The 25306-nt window shown below is 40.3% G+C and overlaps 8 protein-coding genes across 8 annotated transcripts; 4 read left to right on the top strand and 4 right to left on the bottom strand. All coding sequences in view use genetic code 12, as the record gives it.

The window, feature by feature from the left end:
* Positions 1 to 991: 991 nt before the first annotated feature.
* On the top strand, positions 992 to 5104 carry KGF57_002252 (chromatin-remodeling ATPase; the record flags this gene model as incomplete). Its single annotated transcript, XM_051751546.1, has 1 exon — positions 992 to 5104. One exon carries the CDS (start codon positions 992 to 994, stop codon positions 5102 to 5104), a length of 4113 nt encoding a protein of 1370 aa, XP_051609161.1.
* A 157-nt stretch (positions 5105 to 5261) lies between these two features.
* KGF57_002251 (uncharacterized protein) lies at positions 5262 to 8210 on the bottom strand (the record flags this gene model as incomplete). Its single annotated transcript, XM_051751545.1, has 1 exon — positions 5262 to 8210. The coding sequence occupies one exon, from the start codon at positions 8208 to 8210 to the stop codon at positions 5262 to 5264; it is 2949 nt and encodes a 982-aa protein (XP_051609160.1).
* Positions 8211 to 8942: 732 nt separating this feature from the next.
* MSS11 (Mss11p) lies at positions 8943 to 10919 on the bottom strand (the record flags this gene model as incomplete). Its single annotated transcript, XM_051751544.1, has 1 exon — positions 8943 to 10919. One exon carries the CDS (start codon positions 10917 to 10919, stop codon positions 8943 to 8945), a length of 1977 nt encoding a protein of 658 aa, XP_051609159.1.
* A 1238-nt stretch (positions 10920 to 12157) lies between these two features.
* KGF57_002249 (uncharacterized protein) lies at positions 12158 to 13663 on the bottom strand (the record flags this gene model as incomplete). Its single annotated transcript, XM_051751543.1, has 1 exon — positions 12158 to 13663. The coding sequence occupies one exon, from the start codon at positions 13661 to 13663 to the stop codon at positions 12158 to 12160; it is 1506 nt and encodes a 501-aa protein (XP_051609158.1).
* Positions 13664 to 14276: 613 nt separating this feature from the next.
* KGF57_002248 (threonine aldolase) lies at positions 14277 to 15386 on the top strand (the record flags this gene model as incomplete). Its single annotated transcript, XM_051751542.1, has 1 exon — positions 14277 to 15386. The coding sequence occupies one exon, from the start codon at positions 14277 to 14279 to the stop codon at positions 15384 to 15386; it is 1110 nt and encodes a 369-aa protein (XP_051609157.1).
* A 261-nt stretch (positions 15387 to 15647) lies between these two features.
* Positions 15648 to 16511, top strand: LYS5 (holo-[acyl-carrier-protein] synthase; the record flags this gene model as incomplete). Its single annotated transcript, XM_051751540.1, has 1 exon — positions 15648 to 16511. One exon carries the CDS (start codon positions 15648 to 15650, stop codon positions 16509 to 16511), a length of 864 nt encoding a protein of 287 aa, XP_051609156.1.
* Positions 16512 to 16652: 141 nt separating this feature from the next.
* On the bottom strand, positions 16653 to 17417 carry PGA39 (Pga39p; the record flags this gene model as incomplete). The annotated part of the gene is made up of 1 exon (XM_051751539.1): positions 16653 to 17417. One exon carries the CDS (start codon positions 17415 to 17417, stop codon positions 16653 to 16655), a length of 765 nt encoding a protein of 254 aa, XP_051609155.1.
* Positions 17418 to 18391: 974 nt separating this feature from the next.
* On the top strand, positions 18392 to 24969 carry KGF57_002245 (uncharacterized protein; the record flags this gene model as incomplete). Its single annotated transcript, XM_051751538.1, has 5 exons — positions 18392 to 18460; positions 19371 to 20357; positions 20681 to 21663; positions 21954 to 23220; positions 23908 to 24969. The coding sequence occupies 5 exons, from the start codon at positions 18392 to 18394 to the stop codon at positions 24967 to 24969; spliced, it is 4368 nt and encodes a 1455-aa protein (XP_051609154.1).
* Between the last annotated feature and the right edge of the window lie 337 nt (positions 24970 to 25306).

Here is a 25306-nt window from a genome sequence, read left to right as displayed (position 1 = left end):
CCACTTTTCATGGGAACCGGAAATCGGGAATCTTGACGTGTACTCTTACTTCAATAAGCGTGGTTGTTGTCTACAATGCTATCCATTCTTTGTAAATATTTCGTTACTGCTTTCTGCTTTCCTAAGTTAGGCACGTTGTTTAATCTTCCACCAATTAGATTTCTGATTAAAATGACAAAAGTCTGAAGTCACAGACATTCGAGTGAGGGAATTTGAACAGAATTTTTTTTTTTCTCTTTTGCCTCTTTGCCGATTCATTGTAAAAGGATTTTTCACTGTAGAAAGAATCAGAAAGCAAAGGGTAACGAGTAAGAAGAGCAAGAAACTGAGGATATATGTTATTACAACGTCATCGTCACCGTCATCGTCTTCGTTGTCATCATCATCATCATCATCATCATCATAAATGTTTGTAGTCTATGCGTATATATGCACTCAATAGTACAGTACTGCATACAACTTGTAGGAGAAATTTTTTTTTTTCTCTCTCTTTATTATTATTATTATTGTGCATGTTACAAACAAATTTCAGTTTGTTTTTGCATTTATTTGGTTTTTTGATTGTGTGATAAAATTATATGAGGTTTGTTGACCAAGTGAGAATGAGAGAGAGAGAGACACACACACAACAACAGAACAAAGTTATATACACACAGACACGCCTCCTTCTCTCATGCGTCGCCATTTGATTTAATGGGAAGCAACAGACAAAGAGAGAGAGAGACAGAAAGGCAAGAGTAAAAGATTTCTCTTTAGTAAGCAACAACCAACCATCTTACCATTAAAAGAGTTTTATATCGAGAGTTCTATATAGATAGTATAAGCGAACGACAACTATTACTACAACAACAACAATACTACAAATCAGTACTTTCACCAATCAATCAAACTAATTTTACAACAAACCAAAAAACTTTTCTTACTGGTAAATTCAACACCAGACGGACAGAGTAAACCCTATCCATATATATATACAACAGAAGTAAAAGAGATGAATATTTTGTCTATGCTATCTAATGATGGCGGTACAACAGTGCCACCATCGCCACAACAGCCACCGCAAGAAGCACAAGCACAAGCACAAGCACAAGCACAGGAATTGGAATCACAGCAATCATCACAGCCAACAAAGCTACAAACACAAGAACAACCACTACCCAACTACAATGGCCCTTCTCACGAGGGACATGGTACGAACGGTGTGATGGGCATTGCCCAGCATCAACAGCAACAAAGTTTTCAACGCATTGCTCCAGCACAGTCTCAACCCTTCTGCAGCCACTACTACCAAAATGGTAATGGCCAACCCCAGCAGCACATGTCCTTGCCTACGTTGTCGAAAAATGAATCAATAGTATCGAGTATATTACCATCAGACAACGTGTTGCCTGATTTTTCAGATCCTCACCCTAAAATCGACCAACAGTACAAATCAAACTTTGAAAACAACATCAACATCATCAATCAGTTGGACAAATACCAAAGGTTGAGCCATGACTTGAAGTTGCTAAAGTTTGATGAAGCAAAACTAAACAACTACTTGGTCAACACCCATCAATTTGCAGCAAACTACATTGACCGCGTTGTTGCTGAAGATATTTCATCTAGAGCAAACAAGATTAGTGACACCAACAAAAACAAGGAATTGGTTCTTATAGACTATTCCAAGCCTTTGCATCACAACAGCACCCGAGGTAAAGAGTATAAATGGGGGTCAACAAGAGAGATCCACAAGGTTGATCACAAGTCAAGGAAAAAGAGACCAACTGAAGAGCAACCAGCAGCCAACGGCAACACTTTCACCAGTGGTAACTATGCCAAGACTTCTACATCATCTAGCGGCTCGAATGGACCTGTACCCATTAGACCAAAATCCTCTGTTCCACAGGAAATTATGGATTTAAATGTTAGGCGAAGCAGTCGTCCAAAGGCTAAAAGAAAGACATATGATTATGACGGTGGAGAGCTTGATGACGATCTGTTGTTTGATGAAGATGAAGATGAGGAGAGAACAACACCACAGCCAGGAGGTGACCTCAAGAGAGTTAAAGTAGAACAAGATGGCAAACAAAAGTCGGCACAGGCATCGAGCATGACGTCAAAGGAGCAGAAAGCGTTCATGAGACAATATGATACTACATACATTTCTATATGGAAGGACATGTCACGAAAAGATGGACCAAAAGTTAGCAGATTGATGCAACAATCAACTCAAGCGAAATTGATAAACTTGAAAAAGACGTGTCTTTTGGCTGCGAGGGAGGCCAAGAGATGGCAATTGCGAAACACCAAGAATCAAAAAGATTTAACTACAAAAGCTAGGAGGGCAATGAGGGAAATGTTCAATTTCTGGAAACGTAATGAAAGAATTGAGAGAGAGTTGAAGAAGAAACATGAGAAGGAATTGACTGACAAAGCCAAGAAAGAAGAAGAGGATCGTGAAGCTAAACGTCAATCAAGAAAATTAAACTTTTTGATTACTCAAACAGAATTGTATTCTCATTTCATTGGTAAAAAGATCAAAACTGATGAAATTGAAGGTGCAGACTCAGACCCAAGAATAAAAGCACAATCAAAAGAACATTTGGACAAATTTGCTGACGTTGATGCAGCACAAAATGATATCCATTCGTTGGATTTCGATAATGACGATGAAGACGCATTACATAGAGCAGCCGCACAAAATGCACAAAATGCATTGGTCAGTGCTCAAAATAAGGCCAAACAATTTGACGACTCAGAACCATTCAAGAATCCTGATACGAATGGGGAAGAAATGAACTTCCAGAACCCTACATTACTCGGTGACATTAGCATCGAACAACCAAAGATGTTGAAGTGCACATTGAAAGAATATCAGATCAAGGGGTTGAACTGGTTGGCCAATTTGTACGAACAGGGTATTAATGGTATCTTGGCCGATGAGATGGGGTTAGGTAAAACTGTTCAAAGTATCTCAGTGTTGGCATATTTGGCAGAGACTCACAATATATGGGGGCCTTACTTGGTAGTCACTCCTTCTTCGACATTACACAATTGGCAACAAGAAATTTCCAAATTTGTGCCTCAGTTCAAAGTTTTACCGTACTGGGGCCATGCAAAAGATCGTAAGGTGTTGCGTAAGTTTTGGGATAGAAAGTCATTGAGATACGACAAGGATGCACCATTCCATGTCTTGGTGACATCCTATCAATTAATTGTGTCAGACATTGCTTATTTCCAAAAAATGAAGTGGCAATATATGATTCTAGATGAAGCACAGGCTATCAAGTCTTCTCAATCTTCCAGATGGAAGTCACTTTTGTCATTGAGCTGTCGTAATCGGTTGTTATTGACAGGTACACCCATCCAAAACTCCATGCAAGAGTTGTGGGCTTTGTTGCATTTCATTATGCCCACGTTGTTTGATTCGCATGATGAGTTTAGTGATTGGTTTTCCAAGGATATCGAAAGTCATGCGCAATCAAACACCGGTTTGGATGAACAGCAATTGAGAAGATTACACATGATTTTGAAACCATTTATGTTGAGACGTATTAAGAAGAACGTTCAAAGTGAATTGGGTGATAAAGTTGAGATTGACTTATTCTGTGATTTAACAAATAGACAAAAGAAGTATTACCAAATGTTGAAATCTCAAATTTCTATTATGGATTTATTGGATGCAGCAAACTCCAACTCCGAAGATTCGACATCGTTGGTTAATTTAGTGATGCAATTTAGGAAAGTTTGTAACCATCCTGACTTGTTTGAAAGAGCCGATGTGAGGTCGCCTTTTACTTTTGGTAAATTTGCTGAAACTAGCTCGTTTTTGAGAGAGGGAAACGAGTTGGAGTACAGCTACTCCACCGAGAATGAGATCAAATTTGGTCTACCTAGGCTAATTTATGATGAGTTATTGACCCCCAATTATGGCAAAAATACATTGGATTCGTTGTATGAGAAGTTCAATATTTACAACCCCGAAAATACAAAAAGTTTAGGATGGACTAACGAAATAGGTGTGTCCTTGGGTGAGATTCAAGCTGTTGCCAAATCCAATACTATCGAGCGTGCAATTGACTCACACAATTACACCACGGGCTCAAAACTCGACAGAGTAAATTACCTATACGAAGGAGACTACGTCCCAAAGCATTGCAAATTACTCATTGCCAATGACAATGAGTTGACACAGGAGTCTTCAAATGTTGCGAATTCCCCTGTATTAACTGAACTTTGCTCAGTCTCAAAGCCAGTTTATGACGAAATGTACTTGAATCGAATGGACCCTGCTTATGCACCAGTAGCATCTGCCCCACCAGTGACAGTCACGTGTTCCTCGACCAATTTCACCAACCAATATAACCAAGAACTATTCAACCCTAAAATCCGGTCTGCATTAGCACCAATGTCATTGAACGAGGAGTACCGATACATGCAAAACCAAATCCCCTTGGATCGGTACCCGCCAACCAACATGTTACCCAACCCCATCAACAAGTTTATCGATTACTCCAACATTCGTATGCCGTCAATGGATAGATTTATTACCGAGTCTGGCAAATTGGCCAAATTGGATGAACTATTAGTCAATTTGAAGCAACACGACCATCGAGTCCTCATTTACTTCCAAATGACCAAAATGATGGATTTGATGGAAGAATACCTCACGTATCGTCAACACAAGTATATCAGACTCGATGGATCGTCCAAATTGGATGATCGTCGAGACTTGGTCCACGACTGGCAAACCAAGCCGGAAATCTTTGTGTTTTTGCTAAGCACGAGAGCCGGTGGTTTAGGTATCAATTTGACTGCCGCTGACACGGTCATTTTTTACGATTCGGATTGGAACCCAACCATTGATTCACAAGCTATGGATCGTGCGCATAGGTTGGGTCAAACGCGTCAAGTTACTGTGTATCGATTGTTGACGAGAAACACGATTGAGGAGAGGATGAGAGATCGTGCTAAGCAGAAGGAACAGGTGCAGCAGGTTGTTATGGAGGGTAAGACTACTGGTGGCTCTGGTGGCTCTGGTGGTAAGGAAGAAACCAAGAACTCGAAGAAGGATGCTGCTTTCTTGTTACTTGGTGATGGTAATGACGAGTCAAGCAATTAGTGCAAGTGGGCTGAAGGATATGTCAATAATAAGTATATAGATCTATTGGAAATGATTATTGTAATGTTTATTACTTTTATATTAACATATTATAGATGTTTATTGCAAACTATAAGTATTTAACATGCTGCTTTTGTTCTATAACACAGCACAGTAATCATTTCATACTCAATTTCGATTCCAAACTTTTGAGGAATGCAGTATCGGGAACACCAGGTTGACTTTCAACGAGTTGTTGTAGCTGCTCATTAGTAATATCATGAAGAACGACACCGTCCTTGGCTTTTTTACGACGACCACCACCACCACTGCTATTCTTTTCATTGCTCAATTTCTTATTTTCAGCTTCCAAACTGTGAATTTTGGCAAAACTAGCCTCGAGCTTCATTTTCAATTCCTCCTGAGTCAATTGACCAGGATCGAAATTCTCAGTCACTAATGAATCATCATTCAATTCCCTCGGTTGTGATTGCTGTACTTGCCCCACTTGAGTATTGGCTAGTTCCAAATTTGATTCAGAATTAGTTCTATCAGCATGGTTACAATGATTTTCTTCTTCTTCTTCTTCTTCTTCTTCTTCTTCTTCTTCTTCTTCTTCTTCTCCTTCTCCACCATTGAAGCTCGTCAACTGCGTTGAAATCAAATCAGATATCCCAGAAACGTTACTCTGGACCGAGTTTAATGAAAACCGGCTGCTCATATTGATCGAGTTTCGATTCTGCAATGAATTTCGATTCTTGACTTTGCTAGATATCAATTGATCTAATGTAGATTTGTTGTAACTTTCAAATTGATGTTCTGGGAGAATATTTATGTAGTTGTCATCATAGGAGACTTTTGCAGGGGGGAGCAACCGCGGAGAGGCGGTTGCAGGTACTGTTGCAGGAATGGTTGCTGTTGGTTGTGAGGTGAATGAGGAAGTGGAGTTTCGATTGTCATTGGAAGACACCTTCAGCAAAGGACGATCCCCATTCTCTTCAAACACAGTTAGAAGTCCCAACTGTAGCCCCGTAGATAACCGCTTATACTTTTTGGGTTTTGTCAAGGGCCTCTCATTGCTCTCGGGTAACGACTTTGTTGTTGTCAATGTGGGTGATGCCGTCAATACTCCATCACAATTGCCGTTAGCTGTAGTCAGGTCCGAGGTTGACACACTTGATGGTAATGAAAACCGCTTCTTTATTGATGAATTATTAAATGACTTGAGATTGAAGGACGAAATTTGCTTTAGTTGAGGCGATGATGATACTGTTGATCTGGGCGAGTTTACAATGGCATAATCGGGATTCACTTCTTGGTTGAGCTCTTGCAAAGTTTGCTTGTGAAGTAACTTGAGTTGATTCAATTCGTCGTTAAATTGTTGGAAAATGGCCAATTTTTCATATTGCTCGTCTATATTCTCTCGACTAAGCGATTGGTTATACTTGTTAAAATAGCTCAAATTGTTTGCAAACTTGTGGACTCTCGATGTGAATTGAAACAAACTCAGGTGTAGATTAGTGGTAATGTCCTCATCTGTAGGTTTAGTTTGCAAATTATCCAGCTGCGAAACAACCTCGCGCTTAAAGAACATTTTATTGATGGTTTTTATTGACTCGTTGTGATCAGATAGCACATCATGTACAAGCTGAAATTTTTCAAAGGTTGACAAGTCACTTACTGTTTCTTCAATTTCGAATTGATCCATAAGATTCAAAAGAAAGAAATTGCTTTGTGCGCTTTCGTTCAAGGTTATTAGTTGACAAATAAACAATTTCCTTAGTTGATTGAATTTATTGATACTGAAAATAACCTCCGCAAGATCATCATCCTGGTCTCCTTCGTGGTCATAATTTTGTGTTAGTATGCTCACATTGATATTGTTTACATTAGAATGTTGCTGAAATAGATCGCCATTCATATGTGGAAGGAGTTTTACAACCACACTTTTCAATGACAAGTTCAAAAACGACAAAGAATTTAATAAATGAGTGGCATTTGCACTTCCTTGTTGTTGATCCAATTCCTTGCCTTTTAGTTTGACCATGCTGAGTATCAAATTCTTATTGGCAATATAATTCAACCTCAAAAAATCCTTCAACAAGTCTAGTATTTTGGTCGTTTCAGTAATTGTTTTAAATTTCCGAACTTTGATTAATTTGGATGAAGCAACAATAATGAATTTCAACATGGAAAATTGAGACTCTTGATTCATATGTAGCTGGCCAAAGTAAGCAAACTGTTGTTGCTTTAGTAAATAGATAATCAAATTTATAACAAGTAATATCGCTGAAAAGTTGTTGTAGCGATAGTTGTATTTGAGGTTATAAGATGTGTTCAAGATAGTTAATCGTGTACCATCATCATTGATGGAAAATTTCAAATGTTTCGTTGAATTGGAAGTTTGGTTGGAATTTAGTAGTTGCAAGCTCGACTCATTTTTGGAAAGGATCATTGAATCCTCGAGTAAGTTTGATATAATGAGATTGTACTTAAACTTTTCCCAGAATCCAGCCAGTAGATGCTCCATTGATAAATATTTCTGGACAAATTTGGACAAGGTTTCTGTGTTTGGGTAGAGAACATTTCCCGAGTGCTGACAATACTGTAGCAAGTTCAACTGACTAGCATTCGAATGTGATCGATGTAGTTGGTGGTGGCTCAACGATTGATGTAGACTGGGATGTGGATTAAACTGCAGCGACGAATTCAGATTTATCGAACCCCTTCTTTTAAATGGCAGATGCGGTTGTGAATGTGATTGTGGCAGTTGTAGATGATGGAGGCTCTGGTGCTGAGAAAATGTAGGAAGCGGTGGAACAAATGTCTCGTCGTGCATAAACGTAGTCGAACTGTGATTGCTATAGCTCAGCTGTCGATTTGATAATGTTGGTGGCGCTTGTATGGGATTTGTGTGAACAGTAGCAGACGATGATCCGGTGGGAGACATGTAATTCGAGAATGTTGCGGTACCTTCTGCAGATGTTGGAGTGGCAAGGTCCTCATCAATCCCCCAATCACTCATGTCTGAATTAGAATTAAGTTTTGCATCTTGTTGTGGCTCTTTTGTGACTGTCTGTTTGTAAATAAAATTACTCGATAGTGGGTTGAATCTGTCAAAGTTCATTGTGGTGTAAGTGGTAACGCGGCAACTGCGTTAGGGTGAAAGGATGGATATTTTTGGGACCCTTTAGACCAATGTGGTTTGTGATAACAAAAACCCACTTCACTTGATAGGTGCTAGCTTTTGAACGAATAGTTGCAATGTTGTTGAAGCTTCTAAAATTCTGTGTTTGATAAGCTCAGTCCAGCTGGGATACATATATTCTCTCTCCCCCCTTCACTTGTTGCCCTAAGAGGTTACACTTGAACAGCTTGTGTTTGATGTGATTGATGTAAGATCAGAGGAAGAAGAAACAGTCTAACCTTTTGTGTATGTTTTGGATTTTTTGATTGGTAGTGTACACTTGATCAAAAAAAAAAAAAAAAGGAAAACAGTAAAAGCTAACTACGCATTCCTTATACTCGTGTACAATGTCATATGATTGATAACAACCGATACATATAAATATACATTCCTTAGTATCATCACATTACTGCTTTCTTTTCCTTTTCGTCTATTTCTGATCTGTTTGCATCTGAGTTACTAGTACTCAACAAAGTTGTAACCCCTGTAAGAGTGCGCAAAAAACAAAAACAAAAACAACACCTGAACAAAGAATGTGGGGTAGATTCTACCGGCTGCAATTATTAATAACCGAGGAAATACGGTCCATCACCTCGTCTATTTTATCTTCTACGCTGTATTCATCACAATCACATCCTCTACACAATCATTAGTAGTAAAATAGCGTCTCTATCAGTCAAAACCTGGTCCTGAGCCCATGGAGCTCAACCAATCTTTCCGCAAGGTATCCCCAACTTCACCCAACTTTGAATCAAGGCCCATCATTCCTTCACCGTTGTCATTGGTAGGATTGTGGTTGACTCCGATTTCATGGTCACCAAACACTTGATCAACGTCAATATCCGAAGGTTTAAACTCATCAAGCAACGTGCTTGAAGGGAAGATGGAGTCGTCAAAGACACCGTCTCCCGTTGATAATTGCAATTGTCCTGCAACTTGATCTTGTGGTATGTCTTGTTGTCCTGGTAGAATATTTGGTCTCGTGCCTCCGGGTCCTACAGGTCCTGTTTGTCCGGCTGGCACGGGTATGGGTTGTGGATGTTGTGACTGTTGCGATTGTGAGCTTGTTGGTGGAATACCACCCACAGGAAAATTCAGCGTTTGGTTTAATGAAAACAACGCGTCTAACTGACCACTGTCGTCACCAGTGGGTACAATCTGCGTTTGTGATTGTGGTACGGAGCTTGATATTATCTGCAGCTGTGGCTGTTGTATTTGTTGTTGTTGTTGCTGCTGTTGTTGCTGTTGTAAAAACCTTTGCCTTTGTAGATTATTTTGATTCTCCATCTGTAACAATGTCATCTGGTAAGCGTCAAGAGACTGAATATTTCTTTGCGACATTGATGGCTGATTTTTAAAATTTGCATTGGACTGCGAAGCTGGTCCTTGATTTTGATCACCGCTGGTTATAGGTTGACCGAACGAATTGGGTACCTGCGTTTGTTCCATATATTGTTGTTGCTGTTGTTGTTGCTGTTGCTGTTGCTGTTGCTGTTGCTGTTGTTGCGGCGGTGGTGGTGGTGGTGGTCGTGGTTGTTGTGTGGTGGGTGCGTTTGGTGTTGGCTGTATTTGAGTGGCATTTTGGTATGCACCAGACGCCCGGTCAATATCAGTGCCCTGTTGTGATGACGGTGGTCTTGGTGCTTGTTGCGGTGTAAATTGTTGCAAATTGTTTGTTGCGTTACCAACTGGGGCATTTTGGTTCATATTATTACTACTAGATACATTGATACCTCGTAGTTGAGCTTGCTGTGCTTGAAGCTGCGCTTGTTGTTGTAACTGCTGCTGCATGAGTGCTTGCTGTTGAAATTGTTGTTTCAAATGTTGTAGTCTTGCTTGCTGCTGTACCTGATTTACGTTTGGTGGAATTAAGTTGTTAGAACTAGCTTGGGAGTTGGATTTGGACAAGCTTGTGCTTGCAGGTGAGTTTTGAGAGTTGGCAGGACCAGGCCCATCGGCGCCATCCGGTTGGTTTTTGCCTCTAGCATTCGATTTTCTCCGTTGTTGTTGCGATGGAGGAGGGGGAGGTTGCTGCTGTTGCTGCTGCCGCTGCTGTGGTGGTTGCCCCTTTTGTTGTTGCTGTGGCCGCTTTCGCAGTGGTCCATCCTGACTCAACTCCGGCTGTTTACTTGGTTGACGTGAGATGCCTATAGGAGGCCCCAGTGGTTTTTCTGTCTGTGGCGTGGGGGGAACCGACGAATTGTCTTGCTGCGATGAAGGTCCTGGTCGAGACTGTTGAGGAGGAAACGTTTGTGGGGTACTTTGCACCTGTTGTTGAGTCCTGTGGAGATCAAACTGTTGTGGTTGCAGTTGCTGCAGTTGCTGCAGTTGTTGCAGTTGTTGTTGTTGTTGTTGTCTCTGAATCATCCTCTGCTGTAAAAGAAGTTGCTGTTGCGGAGACGGTATATTGTAAGCGTTGAGCACCTGATTTAACTGTGGGTTTATCGAACTCTGCATACTCCACAACGTATTCCACCATTCGTACAAGAACTCGTCGTCTGTCAGCAACTCATTTTGCTGTCGTTGGGAAAGTTGCGTCAGTTTAGTCTCCTTGAGCAAGGATTGAGCCGTTTCATCGAGGCCATTACTCTTGAGATACAAATACAACTGACTGATCAATAGCTGCTGTGCTGATTTTGCCGTTGACATGGCAAGATGACCACTCTACTTGTGGGATAACTTTTTTAAGTGTATGAATCTGTATATCTTTTTCGTAAAAAAAAAAGAAATGAATAATGGGGCGGAGATTGGGGACAACACGTTGCCGATTTTTATTCCGCAATCTTGAGATTTGTCAATGTGCCTATCTCTGAAAATGCTATCAGGCAAAAGCAAATGTTGATGCAGTTATTTATTGTTAAGGAATAGTGTCTATGTGGTATATGTGTATGAGATTCTGCCTTAATGTAAGTTGGATGTATGAGAGTTTGTTGAAATAAAGGAAGGATTTATTATAATATCGTAATATGCTTGAAAAAAAACCTTTGTGTCTGCTTCACTCATTTAAACTTTTTAACTTCAATTTTCTTTTACCTAAGACTTTACTACTATCATCATCCTTGCTATGATTCTACTCTATTTTGCGCAGGAAAGAAACCTTGGTCGATACAAAAGCATACAACGAACCCAATAGCGAAGCGCTTATTGATGTGCAGTCGTGTGCTTCGCCACTTGAGACAACTTGTTCCAACTGCACCATTTTTTTTCTAAACTTTCATGGACTTTTGTGTCTCGTCGAGGTTTCAGATTTTGCAATTGATGCAGAAGCCCTAACAAAGATAATCATGTGAAAATTTTGTAGCTTGTAAAGTGGTTTGTCCAATAACAGGTAAGTAATTATTGGTCCACTTGACGATTTATGGACCTGAACAAGTAACTTTTTCGATTCTTTGACCCGTTTTTGGCAAGTGTTTCTCAATGGATTAAATAAACATTCATAGTTTTCTACAACACTGGATCTTATGTCAAACACACTTCACAAGAGTGGAAGAGAAGTCATTACTCCGATTGACTCTTATTCACAAAAGATAGAACTCTTGTTGTGATGGCGTCGTAACTTCGTAAAATCGAGCCAATTATAGCCTCTTTTACGAGTTCGCATTTATCAGGCACAGGCCCCCTTTTGCCGCAGTACGTTGAAGATGCGCCAGTTTCGCTTATGGTCTTCTGAAAGGAGAGAGAGAGAGATACTCACTATGTTTGTGAACGCAATGGAATGCCTTGTCTACCTAGAACCTGCATTGTGATTAAGGCAACCGCAAAGGTGTGATGCAGCTCTCGATGACTCCAGAACAATGCTACAGCATATAAATTAACAAAGACCTCTCAATAGTACTTTATAAAAGTATGCTTTACTCACCAACTTGTATATACAGTCACCACCCGTTTTACAATTTGGTGCCCAAATTGACATGGATGGCTTTTGCTTGAGTATACATATCCAAACCATACTCACCCAATTCTCTACCAACACCAGACATCTTAACTCCACCAAATGGAATATGGACATCAGAGTCATTGGACGAGTTGATCCACACCATACCCGATTCAATATCAGATGCCATTGTGTGTGCAACAGTTAAGTCATTAGTGAATATAGCAGCACCCAATCCATATTCAGTACCATTGGCTAATTTGACGGCTTCCTCGTCTGTGCTGAATTTACCAACAGAAACCACGGGACCAAAAATTTCTTCATTAACTATTCTCATTGATGGTTTGACATCGGCAAAAATTGTTGGCTTGATGAAGAAACCCTTTGACAAATCACCTTCAGTGTTTCTTTCACCACCCAATACAACTCTAGCACCTTCTTGTTTACCAATGTCGATATACTTCAATACCTTGTCACGTTGCTGCTCCGAAACTTGTGGCCCAACAATAGCGTCTCCATCAAACATACCACCCTGTTTGTACTCTTGTTGGACATGAGCTGATAACGCAGAAACAAACTTTTCGTAAATTGATTCATGGGCATAAATTCTAGAAGTGGCAGTACAAATTTGACCTTGGTTCGACATGATACCTATAGCTGCCCATTTCACTGCCTGATCTAAATCGGCATCTGCTCTAATAATCAAAGGTGATTTACCACCACACTCCAAAGTGACTGCTTTCATGGTATCAGCTGCCATCTTGGCGATCAACTTACCAGTTGCTGTGGATCCCGTGAATGCAATCTTGGCAACATCAGGGTGTTTACACAATGCAGTACCTGCGGTCTTCCCATAACCTGAAATGATGTTGACGACCCCGGGTGGGAAACCAACATCTTTAATCAATTGAGCAACATACAACATTGACAACGGAGTAATTTCAGAAGTTTTCAAAACAACAACATTACCAGTAGCTAAAGCTGGGGCCAATTTCCAAGCAGACATTGCCAATGGATAATTCCAGGGAACAATTTGACCGACTACAGACAATGGTTCATGAACAGTATAGGCCAATTTCTTGGGATCATTTTGAATCACTTTCCCAGTAATCTTATCAGCCCATCCCGCAAAGTATCTAAAACAACTAACACATTCATCAATATCGTAAACAGCATTCTGCTCCTTAGTCTTTCCCGAATCCCAAGCTTCAATCGATCCCAACAAATCTCTTTGTTCAACCAATTTATCTGCCAACTTGTTCAATAAAATGCCTCTTTCCACGCCAGTCACTTTTTTCCAAGATTTAAAAGCCTCTTTAGCTGCTGCAACTGCAACGTCAACATCTTCTGCTTCTGCTGCGTAAACGGAACCATTGACTTCTCCCGTAGCTGGATTAATGGATTCTAAAGTGTGACCGCTTTTGGATTTGACAAATTCATTGTTAATGAATAAACCAGTAGGCAAGACGAATTTCTGTCCGTCTGGTAAAGTAACTTGTTGTTCTAAAGGAATTGACATCACTGTGGTAGAGAGGTGGGGTAGATTTTTGTCTATCAAGTAGCTGAGGGAGTTAAGCTATTGCGGATATGTATGGAAAAGACATAGCAGAAAGTCGAATTTAAAGAACTCTGAATAGGAATTTATACATCAATTTGAGTGGAATTCTACTTTATCCTATTTCGTTTGTTGAGCGCATCTAATATTCGAATTAGGAAATTCATGCGAACAAAAATTCCGAGTGGGGGAGGGTCCTCCATAAACCAAATATGATTAACAGACATCAGCTTTCTTTCGGGTCATGGCGTCTAACAGATCGAAATATAGAGGGGACCAAAGGTGCATTATACTAAACCGACCCGCTAGGAGAAGAAAGATATGTATTGCGAGGAACAGTTCTCAGTGGTAGATGCTCTTCAATCCAATTCGTCTCTTGATTCTATGAAGAACTTTAGTAAACACGACAACACAATCATCAATTGAACAATTATTGTGCTGAAATATGCATACTAATCTTGAGGGCGTTGTTTCGGACTTTGTCTACGGCGCTACCTGTTATTTGAACGGCATTAAAAATTCGGAAGGAATTCCAAATGAGTCAGCACTGGACCTGCCCCTCTCTTACCCTTCAAAGATGGATTTATCAGTGTTTACTCAGCAGAGCCCTGCTCACAATGACTTCCGCAGTGATACGTTCACTACGCCAACGGCATCCATGATCAACTCGTTGGCCACAACCACGCTTGGCGATGCAGTTTACAACGAGGATTCCAAAACCATTGAGTTGGAGAAGAAAGTTGCTGAAATGACTGGCAAGGAGGCGGGTTTGTACTGTGTGAGTGGAACTTTATCGAATCAATTGGCCATGAGAGTAAACTTGTTGCAGCCTCCATATAGTGTATTGTGTGATTACCGTGGACATGTTTACGTTCATGAAGCTGGAGGAATGTCAACTTTGACACAAGCAATGGCCCAACCAATCAAGCCCAAGAACGGCATTCACTTAACATTAGACGATGACATCTTGCCCAACTTTATCCCTGATGATGGAGAAATTCATGGTGCGCCAACAAAGTTAATTTGTCTTGAGAATACATTACATGGAATGATTTTCCCCTTGGACGAAATTAAAAAGATTTCCAATTTTTGTAAACAAAACGATGTCAAGTTACATTTGGATGGGGCAAGATTATGGAACGCAAGTGTGGCAACGGGGATCTCGTTGAAGGAATACAGTCAATATTTCGATAGTGTATCATTGTGCTTGTCAAAGACCTTGGGGGCACCAATTGGAACGGTGTTGGTTGGAGATAAAAAATTTATCTTGAAAGCCAACCACTTTAAGAAACAAAATGGTGGGGGTGTAAGACAAAGTGGGTTACTAGCCAGCATGGCGATTGTAGCAATCGATGAGAACTTTTCAAAATTGCAAAAAACTCATGAAATGGCAAAAGAGTTGGGTCAATTGTGCAAGGAAAAGGGAATCATTTTGGAACATCCAGTGGATACAAATTTTGTATTTGTTGACGTTGCTGCTAACAAGATCAATCCTAGCAAGTTGGTTGAAATCAGTGACAAATACGGAGTCAAGATATATTCGGGACGGGTCTCGTTCCATTACCAAATCTCTCAAGAGTCATTTGAAAAAGCAAAGAAAGTTATTGTGGAAGCATTCGAATATGCTCAGAAGCATCCTTTTGAAGAGCCTCATAATTTCAAATTTTACACTGCTGAGAATAAATAGCCCGTGTGTAAGAGTGTCTCGTAGTCATATTTTCTGGGTTCGCATTTGGTAAGCATGGATCAAGTCAAGCCTCCTCCTCCCCCACTCCGCACTTGTGAATCCAGATTTACTTGAGTATGGTGTAGGTTAACTTAGTTCACGAAGTTTGAGTTGTGTGTAATGAAAGTGCAAAATTCGTTTGCAACTAGATTTGGTCGTGTATTTGACCAGACTGATTTTCAAACAAAATCATTTATCAAAGATCACCCACACTATTCATGAATGAATCAACTCCATGACTTTGAGAAGAACATAATTGTTGTAATTACGAGAGTCACCCCTGAGTTGAATGCCTTTCTCCAGGATGATTTCAACTTTGAGCTGACATTGAGGTTATTGGGTGATCTTCCACTACAAGCCAAAATTCAACAACTTGGGCCACCACTCAGGTATAAACAATTGATCTCAATTTTGTTGACCAGATGTGCATTGAACAAGGTATTGGGAAACCCTGTGTTTCAAAAAGTCTCATTCGAGTACAACAAGTTTGGGAAACCTAGCATCGAAGGTCTTGAATTCAACTCATCGTCATCTAATGATATTTTTGCTATTGCGCTTCATTCGTTTCCAATCGGGATAGATTTATCCCATTCGACACAAAATGTGTCATCGACGGATTACAAAAAGCAGTTTGAACCGATTTTCCACAAGTTAGAATTGAGACAACTTGATCTGTACTTCAAGTTCAATCATTTTTGGACATTGAAGGAAGCATTCACCAAGTTGATTGGTTGTGGACTAAATGTGGAGCTATCCGATTTCTACTTTGTATTGAATGAAAAGGACGAATTTGGTCAAGACAATTACTGTTTGACTAAGCCCCCACATTGTAGTAATGACTTTGAGCTTGTTGATGTGAATTGGTATGACAAGATTACAACTAATGCTGACAATTTGTTTGAAGAGAGGAGTGAATTTGTTGATGGTCTTGAAAATGAGTTTTACTGCTATAGTACTGTCCTTGACAAATCACACGGGGAGAAGTTACCAGTTATATGTTCTATTATCACACAACTACACGCAGCTCAAATAATAACTTACAATGTTGATTTCTTGGCCATTTTGCAACGGCATTTGGAGATATGAAATACTTACTCGCCGGCTCAGTGGTGACGCAATAGTGTAAAGAAAATAGGATATTATTAAACTAAATAGATAAACTGTAATCTAACTTTATTGTAAAGACGTATTGAATAAGCAAAAAAGAAAAAAAAAAAAGATAACTTCTTAGATTAACATGGCACCAACAACAGCGCCGAAAGCAACCAATCCGGCACCTGGGTTGGCCAAAATACCGGTGTTACCACTTGATGAAGAGCTCTTGCTACCGCTTCCACCGGCACTAGAGCTGCTTCCACTGGAACCGCCTGCTCCACCAGTGCTCGAGCTACCTCCGCTAGAAGCTTTAGTGCTTGAACCTCCTGAGCCGCCACCGGCACCACCGGCACCACCACTTGATTCTTCTGATCCAGTCTCTTCAGCCCCAGTCTCGGATTCAGTTTCTTCAGCACCAGTTTCGGAACCAGTATCTTCAGCACCAGTTTCGGAACCAGTATCTTCAGCACCAGTTTCGGAACCAGTATCTTCAGCACCAGTTTCGGAACCAGTATCTTCAGCGCCAGTTTCGGATCCAGTTTCTTCAGCGCCAGTCTCTGATTCTGTTTCTTCAGCACCAGTTTCGGAACCAGTTTCTTCAGCACCAGTTTCGGAACCAGTATCTTCAGCGCCAGTTTCGGAACCAGTATCTTCAGCGCCAGTTTCGGAACCAGTATCTTCAGCGCCAGTTTCGGAACCAGTATCTTCAGCGCCAGTTTCGGAACCAGTATCTTCAGCGCCAGTTTCGGAACCAGTTGCGTCTTCGCCTCCTGCAGTAGCTGCAGCGGAGTCACTGTCTGCTCTCTTAACGACACCCAACTTCTTTGAGCCGTCAAATGCTTGTGCATTAACAGTAAGAATTGCTGAGCAAATAATTGTCAAAGTTGAAACCTTCATTGTGATAGATTGTAGCTACTTGTAACGTGGGAAGAGAACTACAGAATCAACATGTACTGAGGTAGTAAGTCGAGAGGATATTTAGGCGGTTATTTATAGTATAGCGCAAGACAGCAAACATAACACAACGCGATTGTAAAACTGTGTTAGCGGAAAATAGCAAAAGTCTTGTATGAAAACAATAAAAAAAAAGGCACAGGAATATGAAATTTGTGTGTGTATCTATTTCATATAACCCAACATTGTGCATAATAGTATACTTAGTTGGGGGGTGGGTGCTCTATTAAAAAATATTGTGACTGTTAAGCGTTTCTTTTTTGGCAAAAATTGTGGTTGTGAAATAGAGAGAAGCAAAAAAAAAAAAAAAAAAAGAAAAAAGAATACACAATTGAAGAATACAAAAGAAACATGGCAAATGTGACACAAAATTAGAAAAGCTTTTACACGCTTGACATTGAAAGTTACGTATAATTAGTAAACACTAGTACACTCACTCACACTCACACACCACACGAGTTGTAACCAATAACAATTTATAGCGTAGGATTTCATTCACATTCTCATTATACTATGCACCCTGGGTAGTTGTCACACTATGTCCAGTGACTACTTCGCTTGTAGCGCCTCCTCTCTTGCTTCCTCAGTGGACCCTACCCTAATTTGATTGCAAAAATCGTGGATCTAGTTACAGATCCCCATTACCACTTATTTTCTCTTTTCTGTGAAAACAATTAACAAAACAACAAAGGAGGCAAGAATGGGTTAGAGAGCACAAATTTGCATAACATGGATATGCAAGTGGAGAGTATGAGCTATACATACCCTCTCTCTCTCTCTGCTACGTGTAGCTAAGTACAACAGACTCTCACCCCAACACACACACACACACACACACGAAAAGTGTAGACACTTTACTTCCGCCAATTGCTTTTCATTGTATCGTGAAAGTAGAAAAGTGAATATTTTTTGAGGCTATGCTGAGCTTCAAGCCATCTGAACCTTCGGCACCTCATCCAATTCCAGATAGAAATATGCCAGTAATGGTATGAAAACAATAGGGGGAATCTAAAGCATGCAATATCACTATATGCACTCCCCTTATGTTCTCAAATTTGACGAAGTGGCGCACGTTCTCAGTTTCTATGAAATTTGTAAAACCAACTGTGTAAAGTTTGGGGATCTGCCCACGAGGGTTCTCTATAGAAGAAATAACTTTTCCTGCATATACTTCGTCTCTTCAAAATAAATGTCTATTTTTAAATTTGCGTTAACCCATTGCACATATTCACATCACTTTAAAAAACCCAATTTGGATTGAGATTCCCAATGCTGGTATTTTTTAAACTTCCGAAGCTAATGGTACGGACGTGTGACGTAGAATAGTCACAAAGTTGCCATTGCTATCTTTATCGTACTGATATCCAAAATTGGTGTGCCGATGTCGGAGATAACCAAGCCATATCCCCACACATTTGCACCCAGTACAAGCGAAAAAAGGAAAAAAAAAAAAAAACCAAAAATAAAAAAAAACATTGAACGTGTTTGTAAGACAGAGAAGTATTCGGGAAGTACTGGGATTTAGAATTTCCGTTTATTAACAAATCTCAAATCGGATACACTGTGTTTGACCATCTGACCCCATGTGGGTAATTAAATTTGAAACGTTTCACCACAACGAGGACTTGTCGTGAAACAATCAGACATGACATCCATCCGAAACGCGACATTATTGAAGAAGAAAAAAAAAAAAAAAAAAAAAAAAAAAAAAAAATTAAATTGTGGATGGTGGGATGTGACGTGTATCATAAAAACCGCACCAGCTAATTCGGATTGCCCCGGTTATCCCGCCCTTCCCTTGCTTACATGCCCTTACTAAATGCTAAACATGAAAAATTCTTCAACAGATGTCTAACCGCCTTGCCCTCGAGTGCGGCATCCGAGGATTCGAATAAGTTGGCAATCATTTTCTTCAGTCTCCAAGGACTACAACTTTTGAAAAAGTTGCAACTCTCCAAAGACGAACGTACGTATCACGAGAAATACATATGGGATCTGTATTTCATAGACCGGGAACACTACTCGACATTCAGGTCAACAGCATACTTTAGCCGTGCAGGAGAATTCTATGATTACGGAAATATCTCAGCTTGCTTTTTTGCGTTGGCTAGTTTGATCACTCTACAGTCGGATTTGAAAAGATTGGACAGAACAAAAGTTATGAGATACTTGAAAAAGTGTCAAGTTGCTGAAGGACCAGGTAGAGGAGGGTTTGTTCCATTTTACAACGAGTACGGCTTTGGGGAACCCGATTTGAGACAGTGCTATATGGCTTTGCTTGTGCGGCAATTGCTCCTTTATCAAGGAGATCTCAAGGAGAATATTGATTTACCATCACTACAGGACTTTATCTTGAGCAGATTAAATGTAAACGGAGGGTTTAGCTCGAGGATTTTGGACGAGGCACATCTAGGTTTCACCTTTTGCGCTGTTGCGTCTCTCACATTACTAGGATATCCAGTTGAAAAGCTTAACAATACGCAAAGGTGGCTACTGCAAAGACAGATATCCTATCCTCAACTGCTATACGGTGACAACATATACGCCTACTTTAAAAATCTGGACACTGGTGGATTCAATGGACGAGATAATAAACTTGGCGATACTTGTTATTCTTGGTGGTGTAGTGGCAGCTTATACTTGATGCTGCGAACAAACTTGTCACTTTTGGATATACCTCAAGCAGAGCTGTTTCTTTTGAATTGTACGCAGAATACGGTTATCGGTGGTTTCTCGTCAACGTCGGAGTCATCGCCAGATCCCATGCACTCCTGCCTAGCACTTGCAAGCCTAGCTTTATGGGATCACCAAAATTACAATTTATCCGAAATTGATGCTGTGTTTGTGATGGACAAAAGTCTGCTAGATTTGTATAAATCTAAGGTAAGTCGGTAAATAGTAAATCATCTGCATGTAGTCACATGACTCTTTTTTTCTCTGGTTTCTCTTATAATGTCGGGTCCCTTTCTTTTTAATCTGTTTTTCTATTTTTTTTTTTCTACCGCTTTAAACTTTTTGTTAGCATCTTGACACATTACTCTGGAGTACACCATTTGGATTGAAAATAAAAAAAAAAAAAAAAAAAGAACTATACACCACCATACACCACCATTCGGGCATATCTATACTACTCATTCCACTCCAAATATCTCTTCTCCAAGTGTCCCCCTTTCGAATCACAAATCTAGTTCACACATGGCCCTTAGATGTCTTCGATAGCAACTTCGAACTACACCCACCATGACTCGCCATCACTGGCCACGAAATCGAGTCCTCTTGCAAAATCACCCGATGCAGCAGCTCATTTATTGGCAGGGGCATCTGCTGGGCTCATTTCCGCAATTACATTACAACCGTTCGATTTGTTGAAGACAAGATTACAGCAGCAGCAATTTACTAGCAAGCATGAAGTGAGAACATCATTAATTAAGGAATTGAGGAAATTAACAAAAGTGAAGGATCTATGGCGTGGTACTTTGCCCTCCGCCCTTCGTACATCAATTGGTGCAGGGCTTTACTTTACAACCTTATCCAAGATGAGATCTGCTTGGGCTACTTACAGAAAGGAGCATAGTCGAGACGGAGCTGTTGACATAAAATCAGAATCTTCAATTTTGCCCAAACTAACACCAATGGAGAATTTAACCACCGGATTTGCTGCCAGAGCAATCGTTGGTTACATAACCATGCCTATAACTGTCTTGAAAACGCGGTTTGAAAGTAATTTATACAATTACAATTCGATGTATGAGGGGGTTCTGGGTGTTTATTTAGACAAAACCGGTTTGCAACCAGAAGGAATGTCCTCGTCTCAAAATCAAGGATCAATAAAGAACTTCTTTCGAGGCTCTACAGCTACTTTGATACGAGATTGTCCATATGCAGGACTATATGTTTTAACTTATGAACTGTTTAAAAATGATTTGTTGCCAACGTTGATACCCCGGCATCTAGGAGGGGATTATCATGCTGGATTGATTAACTCAACAGCTGCAGTGTTGGCGGCAACTACTTGCACGACGATTACTGCTCCGTTTGATGCTATCAAAACGAGGCTACAATTGACCAATGGGGGGTCATTCTGGAAGACCGTGATGACGTTGTTGCATGAAGAAGGCGGGGTAAAGAACTTGTTCAGAGGGTTGAGTTTAAGGTTGGGGAGAAAAGGTGTAAGCGCTGGAATTAGCTGGTTTATATATGAAGAGTTGATCAAAAGTAGCTTTGTCAGGAAGCACTTTGCATAGTGTCTTGTGTATAGAGATCGGGATGTATTTGTAATGATTGTGTTGGTAGGAATCGTAAATGCTTATCCGCTGGAACTTGCGCAAAGAAAAAATTGCTTACTTATGTGGGGAGTAAAAAAAAAGAAAAAAAGAAAAAAAAAAAAACAGAACAAGAATTGAGAGGAATTTACCGATACATTTCTTCACCAGGGGATATGAACGAAGAGTTGATCAATAGTGCGGTATCCTTTTTAAGGGATCCAAACGTTGCATCAGCAGCTTTAACCAAGAAAGTTGAATTTTTAGAGTCCAAAGGGTTGAATCAGGAGGAGATTGAGGAAGCATTAAAGAGAGTCAATGAACCTCCATCATCATCGTCGTCGTCATCAACTAGTGTCACTCCATCAAGTAGTAACACAACAAGCACCTCACTTCAACAGCCCCCGCAACAGTTGCCCATTGATTACTACAACGTCGCGCCGCCTGTTCCTGAGAGATCATGGAAGGATTATTTCATCATGGCCACAGCGACCGCCGGAGTCACATATGGGTTGTATCAAGTAGTGACCAAGTATCTTGTGCCATCGATTATTCCTCCAAGCCAGTCCTCTATTGAACAAGATAAGGAAGTTATCAATGAAGAGTTTATAAAGATAGACAAGATTTTGGAACAGTTGTCAAAAGAGCAGGAGGAGATTAAAACTGCCAACGAGGAGAAATTGAAAGATATTGATACAGTTATTGAAAATATCAATGATTTCTTGGCCAGGTACAACAAGGATAAGTTTAACTTTGATGATAATTTGAAGTTAATGAGGTTGGAGATTGATAACTTGAGTAATTCGATTGAGAAGAATATGAAGTTGAACAAGGAGGATGTAAATTATGAACTAGTTGGTCTTAAAGACGAGTTGCAAAGTTTGAAGAATTTGATTCAAGTGAGGGCAACCAGCTCATCGAGTGCTGGTGTTGCTGCTGCTGCTGCTGCTGTAAATGGCACTTCGAGTCCTGCAGGTAGAAACATTGCTCCAGTGTCGTCGATTCCATCCGCGAGTGAAATATTGAAACGTGCAAAAGCAAAGAATGAGGCGCCAGCCACGAGTGGTTCAGTCCCAACTGAAAAACCTTCAGCACTGGCAGATGAACCAACAACGAGTACGCCCTCTTCAACACCAGCTGCCAAGGAAGAGTCACATGTTCCTGAGTTACCAGCAGGCCGCATGGGAGGCTGGTCAGTAGGCAAAGTTGCGTCAGCTGGAATTCCTGCATGGCAAATGAAACACAGAGAAGAGGAACTTGAGGGAGACTCGAAGGACAATGCAAGCTTACCTTCTTCGATTCCTGCCTGGCAGAAAGATCAAGCCAAATCTGAAGCTGAGATCAACGATAAGATCAAGAGTGCAGGAATACCACCATGGCAACTACCTTCCTCCTCCAGCAATTCGACAGGGAAAACAGAAGAGAAAACAGAAAAGAAAGACACTGCCGTCCCTCTGTGGCAAACTGCAGCATCCACTACTAATGTATGACTGATGTATATTTAGAACAGTTTGTAGAAATGACTAAAGTTTGTAATATCTGGGTTGTAGAGCTTGTCACGTGAACAGTGATCTCTTTTTTTTTTTTTCTAATCAAAATTTTTCATTGGTGGTTATCTCAAGTAGCACAAAGAAGAAAAGAAAATCAGAAAAGAAAAGAAAGACAGAGACAGAAAAAAATCTCTGGCCAGCATAGATTTCATCAAGTTTCCATTACAGAACAAACTACAACGAAAGAGGCCCAAAAGCCACAACTTCATTCATTTATATTTATTCAAAGGGCAAAAGGTGGAATAACTTTGAGACTACAAGGTTGAAAAAAAGAAAAAAGGTGAAGTACAGATATATATATTGACTTATATATATCAACAAAAGTCCAACGCACCAACCTTGAAGGTTATTATTTTCAAACGCTTGACAAAGAAGTAACACATAGATTGTCTTACCACACCTATCAGAGTAACACTTCCGCCGTGGGTCTTAGAATTCCTGCTTTGGTTCCATTTTCATCTTCATTTCATATCGAATTGTTTTGTTTTGATTTTTTTTTTTAATTTAATTTTGCATTAGCGGGTACGAGTTTGGTTTTTATTCACTTTGTCCTTTGTTTTGTTCAAATTGTAATTTATCCTCATTTACGGAACCATGTCCTCAACCACTAGCTACCGCAAGAGAAAAGTGGAGTCTGTTCCGTTTGGTCAACAGTTGGAAGTGATTAATAAGATCATTCTCAACAACTCGAAAAACCAGCATCAAACTGCCAAATATCAACAGACCTATCAAAATAGATTCAACCACCACAACAATAATACAAACAGGGGTAACCATGGTCATCACGGGTACAACAACCATCACCATCAGATGCAACAGCAGAACAAGTACGCTTTGGCCGCTGTCGCTGCAGCTGCAGCCGTTCAGCACCAGCAACAACAAACATTTTTGTTGCAGCAACAGGCTGCATTGGCAAAGAAGCAGCAATATGAGCAGCAGCAACAAAAGCAGCAATTGCAGCAACAACAATATCAATATCACCAAATTCAAAAGCAGCAACAACATCAACAACAGCCGCAACAGGCACATCTGCAGTTCCAGCAGCAGTCGCAACATATCAAAGGAAATCAATTTTTTCCGCCCCAACAGAAATTTCAAGGGTATGTTCGTCCAGCTCAGGAGCAAGGTTTCACTTCTTACAACGTTCAGCATCCTCAGGTATTTACCCAGCCTCCACCTCAGGTGTTTGGCGATGTGCAGAACTCGTCGTTGCTTGATCAAAACACAACTGGAGGCAGTGGTCAATCACAGTTTAATAACAACTTTTTGATGTCTAACGGAAGTTCGAATTCCATCAATTCTTCGACATCTTCTTCAAACTCAACGCCAACCGGTTATTCTAGAGTGTTTGACTCTGGTTCGGCAAAGAGTTTTGAAAATAGAGGTTCTATTGACAGGAACTCGCCGCCAAGTTTGTTTTTATCTACAAATATACCTTCGATGACCCTGGCGCCGTTTCTGAATTCGCCAACTTTGGCAACTACTCCTACTCAGAGCAATATTTGGAATGGGACCAGCAATAGTAGCTCTATTGCAGCGAGTGGAACCACCACGTCTGCGACAGGGTCAGGGTCGGGATCAATTTGGGCGAAAAATACCGATGGAGCTGGTCTATTCAGTACCAACAGAAGTGCTACTATGAACAGTGGCCCTATATCTATCACGGGGTCTAAGATCTGGTAGAATCAATTTACATTTCGGTGGTTGAGCAGGTTCGACACGTTCAATTATGATGGTGTCACTCCTCTTTTGTTATGTTTGATTTTGATTTTGATTTTGATCTTGATGCATTCAATGGAAGGGATGTTTTATTCAGTTTTATTTTGTCTTTTTTTTTGTTTTCAGATTTCATTAATTGTTGGAAGTGTTTTTGTTTGCCCTTATTTTATTTTTTTTTTTCGAGCATGTTTAGGGGGGGGAGTTTGTTTTAAAATTTTTAATTGGTTAAAGTGTTTTAGAAGAGTTTTATTGGATAGGTTGGTTATATTGTATCAATTTGAAAGACGGGGGTGGATTAATT

Source organism: Candida theae, assembly GCF_024610275.1.
Source record: "Candida theae strain CBS 12239 chromosome Unknown scaffold7, whole genome shotgun sequence".
NCBI lineage: Eukaryota > Fungi > Ascomycota > Pichiomycetes > Serinales > Debaryomycetaceae > Lodderomyces > Lodderomyces theae.
The sequence above is the reverse complement of the archived record's forward strand: the minus strand, read 5'-3'. Positions and strand labels throughout refer to the sequence as shown.